Source organism: Panulirus ornatus, chromosome 11, assembly GCF_036320965.1.
Source record: "Panulirus ornatus isolate Po-2019 chromosome 11, ASM3632096v1, whole genome shotgun sequence".
In the NCBI taxonomy this organism is placed as follows: domain Eukaryota; kingdom Metazoa; phylum Arthropoda; class Malacostraca; order Decapoda; family Palinuridae; genus Panulirus; species Panulirus ornatus.
In genome coordinates this window covers 66,148,808-66,161,457 of record NC_092234.1, presented here as the reverse complement: position 1 = coordinate 66,161,457, position 12,650 = coordinate 66,148,808, and the positions used below count along the sequence as shown (strand labels likewise).

The 12,650-nt window shown below is 43.1% G+C and overlaps 2 protein-coding genes across 2 annotated transcripts in view; one reads left to right on the top strand and one right to left on the bottom strand.

The window, feature by feature from the left end:
- The window catches only part of Ttc30 (tetratricopeptide repeat domain 30), a 424,420-nt gene that overhangs the window by 29,829 nt on the left and 381,941 nt on the right, over positions 1–12,650 (top strand). The gene's annotated exons all lie outside the window — the stretch shown is intronic.
- LOC139751158 (uncharacterized) lies at positions 106–12,270 on the bottom strand. The gene is made up of 8 exons (XM_071666255.1): positions 12,174–12,270; positions 10,488–11,683; positions 9,583–9,761; positions 9,022–9,182; positions 3,594–3,747; positions 2,193–2,301; positions 1,518–1,691; positions 106–638 (listed from the first exon to the last, which is right to left on the bottom strand). The coding sequence occupies exons 1-8, from the start codon at positions 12,268–12,270 to the stop codon at positions 177–179; spliced, it is 2,532 nt and encodes an 843-aa protein (XP_071522356.1). The 3' UTR covers positions 106–176.

The window sequence follows — 12,650 nt, the reverse complement described above, 5'->3', positions numbered from 1 at the left end:
CATGGAAAAGGATTGAGTATTTGCATACGTTAGTTAGACAGAGTTAGAATTTGTACAGATTATCTGTACTGATATGACATTGATAGACGGCTCTACAGATGATGTGATAACAATAGATGTTAATGAGAGAATAATACACAATACCTAAAGTGAATCAGATAATTTCATTCTATTGATCAGCCCATACTATAAGCTTTTAACCAGTAAACAATGTTGAAGATCAAAAACACAGCAGCCACAAAGATCCGGGCAAATTTCTCCATGCCAAGAACTGACACGTGGAACCCTGACCTCTTGGCACCCAGTGACCTTCTGTGGAAGATCACGTTGGCAACATCTTCTTCTCTCTTCGGTATCTTACTCTTCAAGGCACCGCAAAGGCTCTTCGAAAGTAAGCTCTCGGCTGGGTGGCCCTGCTGCATTCGCTGTGTCTTCGAGTCGTCCTCATCAAGCCGGGTACGTAGTCTGCTCTCTGAGACCAGCACTGTGTTCCTCCCCGGCCGTCGCTCATTCTCAGCACAAAGAAGGAGATCGATGACGACATGGAAGCCGATGATGAGGAAGAGAGAGACCATGCAGAAAACTAGCCACACGTCCACCAGCTTGAAATTCGACGACTTTGGGAGTGACGTAGCCACCTGAAGGCAAGCTTAATCAATAGATCAACAACGGTCTATTGTTTTCATTGAAAAAAAATGTCTCATGCAAATGAAAATAATCCTCGTCACATGTAGAATTAGGATAACTGTTATTCAGATGACATCATGAACTGTTGGTACAAGAAAATGTATATATTTTCCACAGAAAATATGTTTACTACGCAGGGAGAATATATGGTTTGTGAGGATAAAGCTGTTTGTCACAGCATTAGAACAGGAAACACGTTTGTTACAGAAGTGATGCATGTTTTGTAACAGCTCAACATGTCCTTTTTTTCGATGTTACTCAGTATAAGGTTGCTAAGGAAGCGAAACATTCTTGATGCATATATAAGACATGCTGAAGTAGAAAATGCGCACTACATGAATTAATTATTTATACTACGGGAGTACAACTCATCTTTAATGTGATCAGAACAAGGTTTACCCTAGACGCTTCACAGGCCCTGGTTCAGTCCATTGACGGCACGGCGACCCCGGTATACCACATTGTTCCAATTAACTCTATTCTGTGCAACACATCCATCCTCCTCCGTACAACCCTATCTATAGCCCATTCTTGCTCTCCAAGATAACGTTCTCACTTTCCACACATTCTTCATCGCCTCCAGAACCTTCGCCCCCTCCCCAACCCTGTGACTCACTTCCGCTTCCATGGTTCCATCAGCTGCCAAGTCCACTTAGATATTGAAAATACTTCTCTTCCGCCATTTTTTTCCATTCAAACTTTTATCCCAACTAACTATGTTTATTTATATTCATATACTTGGGGTGAAATCTAACTGTCAAAGATTAGAACAAGATTTTTTTTCCTCTAGTGGCAGAAATTTGCCACAAGAGCAGAGGCTGTCTCCTGACCTGGTTGGAGATGGTGGCCAAGACGAGGAGGGCGGTGAGTGACGTCATCACGCGGGTGTCGAAGTTCTCCTTGAGGAAGAAGAGGCTGAGGTAACCCACGGTGGCCATGATGAGTGACGGGATGTAGAAGTTGATCACGGCGTACCCAAAGCGACGGGTTAAGGGCACTTGGACCTGTGGTGCATTGTTTTTTAAGATAATAGATCATATTCATTTTGGGAATAAGTTATCAAGGACCCAGTATCAATTGGATATCCAAGGCCAAACTTCCCTTGTGCAGACTGTCGGATAGTTGACCTCCCTGCCTGACCTATAGATGTCACTAACACCAGCTTTGCTTTTCTCAAGGATCAAACATGTAACGTAAGTTGACTATAATAGAAGCAGGCCCAGGACTGGGTATCTGCAGAACGAGTATGTTAAGTTAAACTGTAAGGACGTGAGAGAGGAATTCAAAATCATCATAAAAATGCTGATGAACTGAGGAAGATGATTAGAAAATGGGACATGGTCTTCCATGGCAATTCTTGGATTACCTCCTCAGGAAGTGGTGATGTAGATACAGTGCAAGAATACATACTGTAGGCTACAGGTTGATTTGAATTGGTCTTAAACTATATGATGACTGTAGAGGATGAGTTACCGTAGGATGTACACCAGGTACACCCAGCCCACCTTCAGGATACTGCCGCCGGAGTTGCTGGCGAGGGTGATGTGTCCTACAGTATACTCGAGCAGCATGAGACTCCCCTTGTACTTCACCCAGCTAGCCTTCTCGTTCCACCTGTCGGGAAGCACCACAGATGGTGATGTGGGAGCGGCAAAGGTGGTGATGAGGCATGGCAGGTGACCTACGTAGCAACGTGACACCCATGAGAAGAAAAAGCTGTTGCATGAGACCCCCAAGGAACCTACCACCAAAGAGCAACTTCAAGACACTTGTGCAGAGGTGTAGGATCTGCTTGATAAGTAACATAGTAAAAGGCGATGCCAAACTCCGTCTGCAATGAATCAACTCGCCATCCTTTCCAGAACCAGCCAGTCAGCTCAGCATCCATTCAGAACCAAGGAATCGATTCACCATACATTTCTGAACCAAAACAATTGGATCACCATTCGTTCCAGAACCAAAACATTCAACTCAACTTACGTTCCAGAACCGTAACATTCAACTCAACATACGTTCCAGAACCGGAACGGTTAGCTCACCAAACTGTCCAGGACCAAAGCAATCTGCTCACTATACGTTCCAGAAGGGAAACAATCGGCTCACCATACTTTCCAGAACCAACCAATCAATTCAACATATTTTCAAGAACTAAGAAATTAGTTCATTATACGCTCCAGAGTCAAAGCGATCAGCGCACCATATTTTCCAGAACGTACTAATCAAGTCATCATGCATTCTAGGACTAACCGATCGGTTCGCCATAAGTTTCAGAACCATAATGATCTGCTTGCCATGCTTTCGAGAGATAACAAATCCACACAGCATGCATTCCAGAACTAAAGTACTGACTTGCCATACGTTCTAGAATCAAAACAAACGGCTCACCCTGTCTCAGAACGAAAACAATCAGCTCGCCATGTCTTCCAGAACCAAGACAATTAGCTCATCAAACGTTCCAGAACGAAAACAATCAGTTCACCATACTTTCCAGAACCTAGCAATCAAATCATCATACATTCGAGTACTAACCAGTTGGTTTGCCATATGTTCCAGGATCAAAATATCACCTAATCATACGTTCCAGAACCAAAATAATCACATCATACGTTCCATACAATCCGTTTACCATACTTTCCAGGACCAACCAATCAACTGAACATACTTTCAAGAACTAACGAATCTGTTTGCCACACGTTCCAGAATCAAAAGTCAGCTCACCATACTTTCCAGAACTTACAAATCATCTTAACATACATTTAAGAGCAAATGAAGCTGTTTGTCATACGTTCGATAGTGAAAACAATCTCACCATACGTTCCAGAAGGAACACAATTAGCTCACAAGATATTCCAGAAGAAAATCAGTCAGCTAACCATACGCTCCAGAATCAACCGATCTGCACGTACCCGAGGTTGTCGCGGGCAGCAGAGGAGAGCTGCAGGAGCAGGTAACACTGCTGGCGGTCGAAAGGGTAGCGAGTTAGGTCGAAGTCGCAGGTGAAGGAGGAGAGGTACTTGCGGTAGCTGACCAGCGGGTTCCCCCATCCAGGATACAACAACACTAGGAAGGAAAGACAGTACACTCATGCAACAGCCACACTTTGACTTGTTTTACGAGTACTATGCGAGACTGCTAATCTCTGGTCGGGTTTCGAATCATCAAAGAGATGGTCCATATCCAGGCTAAATAACTGACAATTGTTTCAGCAGTGTCTTCCGGGAGACGGTCCATGGCTAAGCTGGAGTTGTGGTGTTGTGTGTACTGTGTGATCCACTGGTGGTGTTATGAGTACTGTGTGATCCACTTGTGGTATTGTAAAGACAGCGTGACCCACTTATGGTGTTGTGTGTACTGTGTGATTCACCGGTGGTGTTTTTTCAATCTACTGGAGTTTTGCAGCTATAATGAAAATGTCATTGCCCGATCAACTGGGCCATGAATTACAGAAAACGGTGGCCTGATTCAAGACAAAGAAGCCATGTCAAAGATTTTGAACAAATGTTTGGCACCTTCATCTGCAGTTGAAGGTACAACTCATGTCCCGGATCAATCTCCATTGCTAAGAGGGGAAAGAGTTTTGCAACGCATTGAAATAAAAGATGAGGACATACCATCAATGCTAAATGGACTGAGAGTTATCAAAACATATGGGCCAGATAAGTTTTACCCGAGGACATTGAAAGAGGCGAAAAATGCGATATTTGAAAACCTTTCAAGTAAGTGACTTGTTAAGGAAATGTTCCAGGGGAATGGATGTTTGCCAGTGTCAAACCTGTACTCAGAAATTATCGTGCAATTATATTTTAACGTCTACCGTTGGTAAATTATCGTCCAATTATATTTTAACGTCTACCGTTGGTAAATTATCGTCCAATTATATTTTAACGTCTACCGTTGGTAAATAAAGGAAACCATGAATTGGGATAAGGTTTTAAACCATTTAGAAGAGCACAGCTTGAGGAACGATTCCTAGCATGTTTTTCCACAAAATCACTCTTGTGTTACAAATCGGCTTGATCTCTTTTACGAAATGAAATTTATGATGAAAGTAAAGCAATTCGTGTCATCTGTATAGATTTTCAAAAAGCAATCGATCAAGTTCCACATCAAAAGTTACTATCGAAAGTTAATTCACATGGTCCAGATGGGGTTGTCCTTCAATGATTAGGAAATTGGCTGTTAACAAAGATTAGCGGTTAATGATTAAGCCTTTAAATGGTCAGATACAACAAGTGATGTGCCACAGGAATCACTCTTGGGACCGGTTCTCTTTCTCATATCTAGTAATGATATTGATAATAGGTTGTATTGTAAGACATCTGAATTCGCGGACGATACTAAGTTGGAAAATGAATCAACAGAAACTGACCACAGAGTAAAGGTTTGAGCTAATGGGTAGCATAATTATTCTAATGTTGTTAGGTGCAAAAATTTTACATATCGGTAACAAAATGAAAAGGCAAACTGCGGCGTGAATTCTGTTGAACTACCAAAAGTAAATGAGGAAAAGTCTTGTGTGATCTGACTCTAGTGACCTGAAGCCAGGTAAACAGTGCACAGAAGTAGTAAAAGAACGAATAAGATTCTTGGATTCATAGGAAGGACGCTCGAACTTAAATTCTCTGTCAACCATCCTCACTCTTTACAACTCACTGGTGCGTCCCCAACTTGAATATTGTGTTCAGTTTTTTGTCGACCTACTTGAGGGATGACGTAGACAGAGGCGAGCTACCAAGATGATTCCCGGTATAAGAAACAAATCCTGTGAGAGTTGAGTAAAAGAAATGAATATTTGTTTAGAAACGAAAAGGTTGAGAGGTGATCTGATGCAAGTATTGAAAATCATTAAAGGTTTCGCTCTTCTCGATCTAACAAGCTGCTTAAAGATAAATTCATCTAATATCACTCGTAATGTTATGATCTGTTGGTGGTGGTGTGAGCTATATGTGATCTACTGGAGGTGTTGTGAGTCCTGTGAGAGCAAACTTCTACCTCAAATGAGGCGAACTATTTTTTCTTCAGAATTGTTAACATACAGAATGATTCATCAGTCAGATCAGTTATTAGCAATACCATTGATATGTCTAAGCATTAGACTTGATGAATATTTTGCTTCAAATCTACGACAGACATTATTGGCACCTACTAGGCTGTACGTTTCGCCTTGAAAAATCTGTTTTTTCTACTCCTGCCACACTAACCCATGAGGTTCTGTTCTCTTCCACTACTACAAACGGCCTCATCAGAACACAGTGGTCTGTAGCTTCTCGAATTGAGTTCCATTGACCCTCACGACCTCATCATCCGTAAGATAATACAGGAAGGAATCTGATCCTTTTATCGTCATTTACAAATATATCAAGGAAAGCAGTGGCACCAGGACCAGGCCCTGCGGTACACACCAGATCACATCATTATCATTATCGTCATCAGTAAACAGATTATTATTAGTTGGAGTAAGCTCCAGCCACCAACAAAAGCCCTCATCAAGACCCGGCCTTAATTGAAATATAGAGAGGATTATGAAAGGGAAAAAGAGGAGACGACGGAAAGTATTTACGAATTTTCGAGGAACTGAAAAATTTGTCTTTTAGAAAGTGTCAGGTCGTTACTGGAAAATACATAAAAAGGTAGAGAGTTCCAAAGCTTTGAGGTACAAGAAAACAAACAGTTATCAAAACGGCCCACCCTGGAGTTGCCAATGGCCACACAGTAATCATGCAACGCAGCAGATTGTCGAGTATTGCGTGGTCTACCTAGCGGTTGAGGCACACAAGCAGCCAGCTCTCGGGAGCAAAAACCAAAGTAATACCTATAGAAGGGGGAAAGTGAACCAACTTTGCGGCGTAGGGCAAGAGCGTCAAGTTTGGAAGTTAGCCTTAGGCAGTTTATAAGTCAGACGGCTTCCGACTCAACTTTGTCAAGTAAGAATGCAGAGCTAGAACCACCCCAGATGTGAGAGCAGTACTCAATGCAAGGACGAATCACTTCTTTGTATAAACGGAGCAACTGCTCAGAAGAAAAAAGTTTCGACCTTTAAATAGAACACCCAGTTTCTTAGCTATTTCCGTAATGTGCGGTTTCCAAGAAAAACTAAATATCGTAGTAATACCAATTATGTTCACTGAGTCAAGAGGTGGAATTACAGAACCGTCAAAGGAGAGACGACATTGTGAGGAGTTGTCGATAAAGATATAGTCAGAAACTGGGTCTTGGAAGCATTAAGCAAAACGATTTTGTCGACCACACTGATATATCCTGGTCAAGTCTAAGTTTATTGTGGAAGCCGTGTCAAGACGAGATCCAGGTCGAGTAAGAGAAGAGGGAGCAGAATTGAAGGATGTGGATGAATGCAGTGTTGAGTCGTCAGCGCATGAGTGCATTTGGTTATTTGTAAAAGAGAGGAAATCGTTGAAAAGAAAAAAGTGCAGGGTACAGGCCAAAACCCTGAGGGACACCGCTGTTGATGGAGAAAAGGCGGGAGGTTGATCCATTAACAATGACATAGACAGATCGACCGGAGAGGAAGCTAGATATGAAGGATCAAAGTGAGGGAGGGAAGCCAAAAGCTATGGATATGTCAAGGGCAACTACACTTGACCCCAGAATCTTTCAGGGATGATGACCAGACATTAGTAAGATAGGAAAGAGTATTACCAGTGGATCTCGCCTTACGGAAGCCATACTGGTAATCATAGAGAAGACTAATGTTCAAGGTGTCTAAGGCTAGGGGAGTTGAAGAGGGATTCAAAGACTTTGGAAATGGTAGATGTCAAAGCAATAAGATGATAGTTAGAGGGGTCAGAGCGGTCACCCTTTCTTAGGGATGGGATGTAATAATACATGCTTCTAAGAAGGAAAAGTTTTGGTTTTTAAACAGAAATGGAACAGACGAGCAAGCACAGGTGCCAGTTCAGAAGCCACCCTTTCAGTACACGGGGATGGATGTCATCAGGACCATAAGCTTTGCTTGTGTCCAGAGAGAGAAGTGCTTTTCGGGCAGTCCAGAAACAGATTACGGGGAGGTACACAGTATTAGTAAGAGGAGCATCAAGGGGTGAAAGAATGTTAGAGTCATCCAAGGTAGAGTCAGAGGAGAAACAGGAACCAAAGAGAATTGCTTTGTCTACGGGATAGACAGCTATAGTGCCGTCAGAAAGGAAAAGTGAAGGAAAGGTAAAGCGACAGAAGTTGTTAGAGATGCCCTTAGCTGAAGACTAGAAAGACCGATCAGTGAATGACGAGAAGCTGTGGCTCTTCCTTTGAATAAAGGAAGTGTAGAATTCTGCTATCAGTATTCATAGAAGTTATGACCATGGTAATGCAGTAGTAGAATTAGTAGTATTATTAGTACTATTGTAACTACCGTTGTAAATGTTGTCATTGTTGTCATTATTACTTTTGAATATCTATCATTTATCATCATGATTGATATCAATATCATCATTATCACTATTTTCTGTTATTATCATTATTACTATTATCATTATTATTATCATTATTATCATTATCATTATTATCATCATTATCATTATTATCATCATTATCATTATTATTATCATCATCATCATCATTATCACTGTTATCGTTATCAGCCTCGGACTGCTTCTAGCCTTAGTGGCTGCTTCTTTGAACCTAGTTTGGATGATTTTGATGGTCATGTCAAAATGGCCATCTTTACTACGACCCCTTCTTCCCTAACTTTCATCTTTACTCCACCTTTATTTTGCCATCCCCTCACCTTAACTACGTACATATATCATCACTACTTTATCATCTTCACCTTATGCTCTCCAATCCCACTGCAATCATTACCGCCTTCACTAAGGTAGGATCAGTGTGCGTTCACTGTATTCTGCATTACGTCTTCATCTTCACAATGTCTTGGTCATTACGAAGCTAGGTTCAAGGTTTGTCATGAGCTTAGTTCACTGTTCTCTTCTTCATACACACTTCTCTTCATATATCCTCATCTTCACTGAGCTTAGTGTACTATGCCCTTCTGCATTACAGCCTCTTCTTCAATATACCCTTAGCTTCACTAAGATAGGTTCACAATACTCTTCACTATAGCCTTATCTTTACAGTTCCCTTATCTTCACTAAGGTAGCTTCGCAATGTGCTTGCGCACTACACCCTCATATTCACGCGTTATCATTCTTACTAAGTTACACACACACACACACACACACACACACACACACACACACACACACACACACACACCTTTATTGATATACAAACTGGTTGCCGTTGTCTTAGTTTCCGATCCATGACCTGCTGGATACCCCTGACTTGATCTGACCTGATGCGTATGTAACCTCAGTGACTTACCTTCCTGGGCGAGGGACATGTCCCTCTCCTCGTGAGCCGTGTGTCTGAGGACGTTGGTGCGGGTATGCTGGTCGATGACAGTCACCTCATTGTCCACAGTGTTGAGGAAGGCCACACCCGGGTACCACAGCCGGGTCTGATTCCTGTCCACCTGGTTGAGTCTAGCACAAGTAGATTTTGTGAGAACAACACAAAATGTGAATACGTCTCTTTACATCATCTTGATAAGGCTGAGCTCTACCATTCCTCTGTTCTACATTTTTTTCAATTACATCTACACTCAATCTATTTCAATCCAGCAATGGTAAAACAGTCTATTGGATCCTGATAATCTGTGTAAGATCAGTATGGTGAGGTTTAAGGGTCAGACATTAATTACAGTGTCAAAGAACACGAGGAAATATGTAAAAAGAATTGTTGTTACATATCAGAGGTGATACAGACACATCGCAAAATCCGTGACAACGTATCAGTGATGCATTTCAAACGTGTAAAATGTGTTACAACGAAGTGGTTGGTGAGGGCTGGTATAGGAAAGGACGTTACACAAGGATGGCTCACCCTAAGTCGACCTTGAGGTTGATGTAGGTGGCACGAGACTCCATCCACGAAAGGGAGAGGTTGAAGGCCGCCTTAACGAGCATGCCGGGGGTATCCACATGCAAGTTCTCGAGGGTCACCTCCGCCGTCACCTTGAGTGGTCCCTGGTCAGTGTGACGTGGACGTGGCGCCACCGTACTCTGCCAGAGGAGGGTGTTGAGGGAGGCCTCAGACATGGTCTTGTTCAGGTTTCAGGGGGACTCGGGGTAAACATTTTATGAGGCCTCTTTCGAAGGCCGGAATAAGGCTATTGTGGTTTATCCAAGGAAAGACGTTTATTGTCAAACTCGAATCAGAACAAACAAACAGGAACAAATTTATTATTGGCGTAATTCGGAAAAACAAATGAATAAGTTGGTACTCTCACTCAACTTCACTGGTTACTCAGTGATCGACTTTTATGAGAGGCCCAGGGACACGTCCTGGATGCCAATGTGTTCATCCGTGACAAGGCTGAAGTGTACATCGATGTGTCAGTAAGACCCATGGATGAGTAACTGCTTTGCATCAAAGATTCATACATTCCGACATGGTCAAATATCTTTATCTAAAACTTGGTGATGACTCAGTTGATTAAGAATCGTTGCTACAAATCTCATTAGAGTTTATGTTTGTTTACTCCCGTATAACTGCCTCAGTCATACGAATTGTCATAGAAAGGTAAACTACATTGTAGGCTGATATCGTAAAGAGATTGTGGGAGCTGTCTTTTGAACTATAGTCTTGTTATGACAGACTTATTAAGCTAGAGATCAGCTGAAATTTGTAAATAATCTAAAGATTCTTTAAGATCACGCCATCATGTTACTGGTTGCTAGTATGTTAGATCTACCCATTAATCCGGGATCTCAGAAATTGTTATTTACCTTATAGTCGAGAGGCAGACGCACCAGCTGACACTCTGCCTCGTCGCTGTGGTCACGACAATCGTACTGGAGGTCACAGCGACGACGTAAGGTGATGCAGGTGCCGTCGTCGCAAGTGAAGTGGCTGTCCGGACACACAGTCAGCAGAAACGGTCGCACTGTTCCTTCCTCTTCGGTACACACAGGCTGGTGCAGGAGCCACTGTTGTCGTCCTGTTGGGTAGTTGAAACGTGATGGGACCATCTCCGCTATGGTCACGTTCGTCTTATGGTTCGTCCATACCCACCGGCTCCCATTGTAGAAGATGAGGTAGTCACCGTAGCCAATGAAGCGCAACTCATCCTCTTGGTTCGTCATCATGTAGTTCATGTTATGAACAAATTTCTCGCAGGAACCTCGAAGTGTGAAGCTCACCTCAGCTGCAACAGCGCAGATCGGACACCTTTTCGAATTGCAGTTGTCGTCTATGATGCCGTCTACGTCGAGGCCACCACAGTTTTCGTAGATGAGGCCATTTGGCTCGTCGAAGGCCCACGGCAAGTTGGCGGCGACGCTGCCATTATGATGGTAGGTCCATTCGCGTTCTAGTATTTGGTACGTCACGCCGACCCACGCTAGGAAGCATTCTGAACGATTCTTCAGAACCTTCAGGTATATCTCATCCACCTCACCGAAAGTCATGGGCGTCTTGAGGATTCCGCCAATGGCTTCACAGATGTATGAACCCTCGTTGTACGCCATCGGCATGAAAACCTGAAACCCCTGAGGTGGAATACGGTAACACAGGTCCTTCAGCTCCACATCATATTCGACCACGTTTTTGAGCTCCCATTTTCCTCTCCAGCTCACTATATTTCCCTCCTGGACCTCCTGACACTGTGCAAGTGTCATCAACTGATCTGAGGTCAAGATGTGGTCCCACAGGTTAAAACTGGTCACGTTACCAATGAAGGATTTGCCGGGAATCACCGCAGGATCAATGTATCCTACTGTAAGGGAGGTGGCCCATGCTGGATCAACTTCGGCCAAGATCTTTGCCCCAATAAGTCGTCCATTAAGAAAAGCACTGACCCGACGTTGGATGCTGTCGTAAGTGATGCACACCAGGTACCAGCGACGGGTACGTAACCAGGTGTCCAGGATGAAGTATCTGAACTGGTAAGACGCTACCACGCGCACTTTTTCCACGCTGATCTCTAAAAAAGAAACATTTGTGCGTAGAAGTGGCCAGGAATTTGGGAAAGTACTTTCTTCCGAAAGTATTTCATCAATTACTCTCTCCCTCTCTCTCTCTCTCTCTCTCTCTCTCTCTCTCTCTCTCTCTCTCTCTCTCTCTCTCTGCTAAGGTAAAGACACGTCAGAGGCACACAACAATACAATTAATACTCAGTGATGAAATTAGAAAATTAAATCATCCCGATATCTTTCAGTGAATACGTGAATTCGGACATGAGAAATTTAGTGGCAGGAATCGTTTTATTTCGTATTTTGTTTTATTTTTTGTTATTCGCAAATAGCGCAGATACTCGTATGACAACATACCCCTAATACTACAAAGATGGTGCTAGAAGCCTTAATCAATCGTGGTTGTACTTTCAGTCTACATGCGACATTAATTATCTATTATCGACAAACTTATTATGGGGAGACATCACAGAAATCTCGTGAGGAATCAAGTCTTATCACTGCAGTAAGGTAAATGAGCTGGTTGAGGTTGGTAGGCCTGCGACACGATGGAGGGGAGCTTGTCTGGCGGCAGGTTGTTAGTCTGAGGCACGCGCATGGCGTCTGTAATATCGACACGTCCATTACGTATGGTGGAAATTTTGCTGTTATCTAGGAGGAATCAGAACGCTGCCGACTCGGCGTTGTTTGAGGGACGCTGACTGTGAGAGGACGGTGTCATGCCCAGAATTTATTCATCAGGTTCTGACCTGCTACATGGTGTCACGGACGGTCGCATTAAGGCCAAGGGATCCCCTGGAGAGAAGAAATTTGGTAAGTGAGATCTGTGACGTGGCATAGAATCTACACGGGTGTTGGCACCAAGCTGGAGGGTCCCGCGGCGTAGGTGCGAGGAATAGTCGGTTTGACCTAAGTGCTGAGGTTCGGTTGCACAAGTGAATCGCACTAAGGTTGTGAGGCAGATTATTCTCTGGTTTT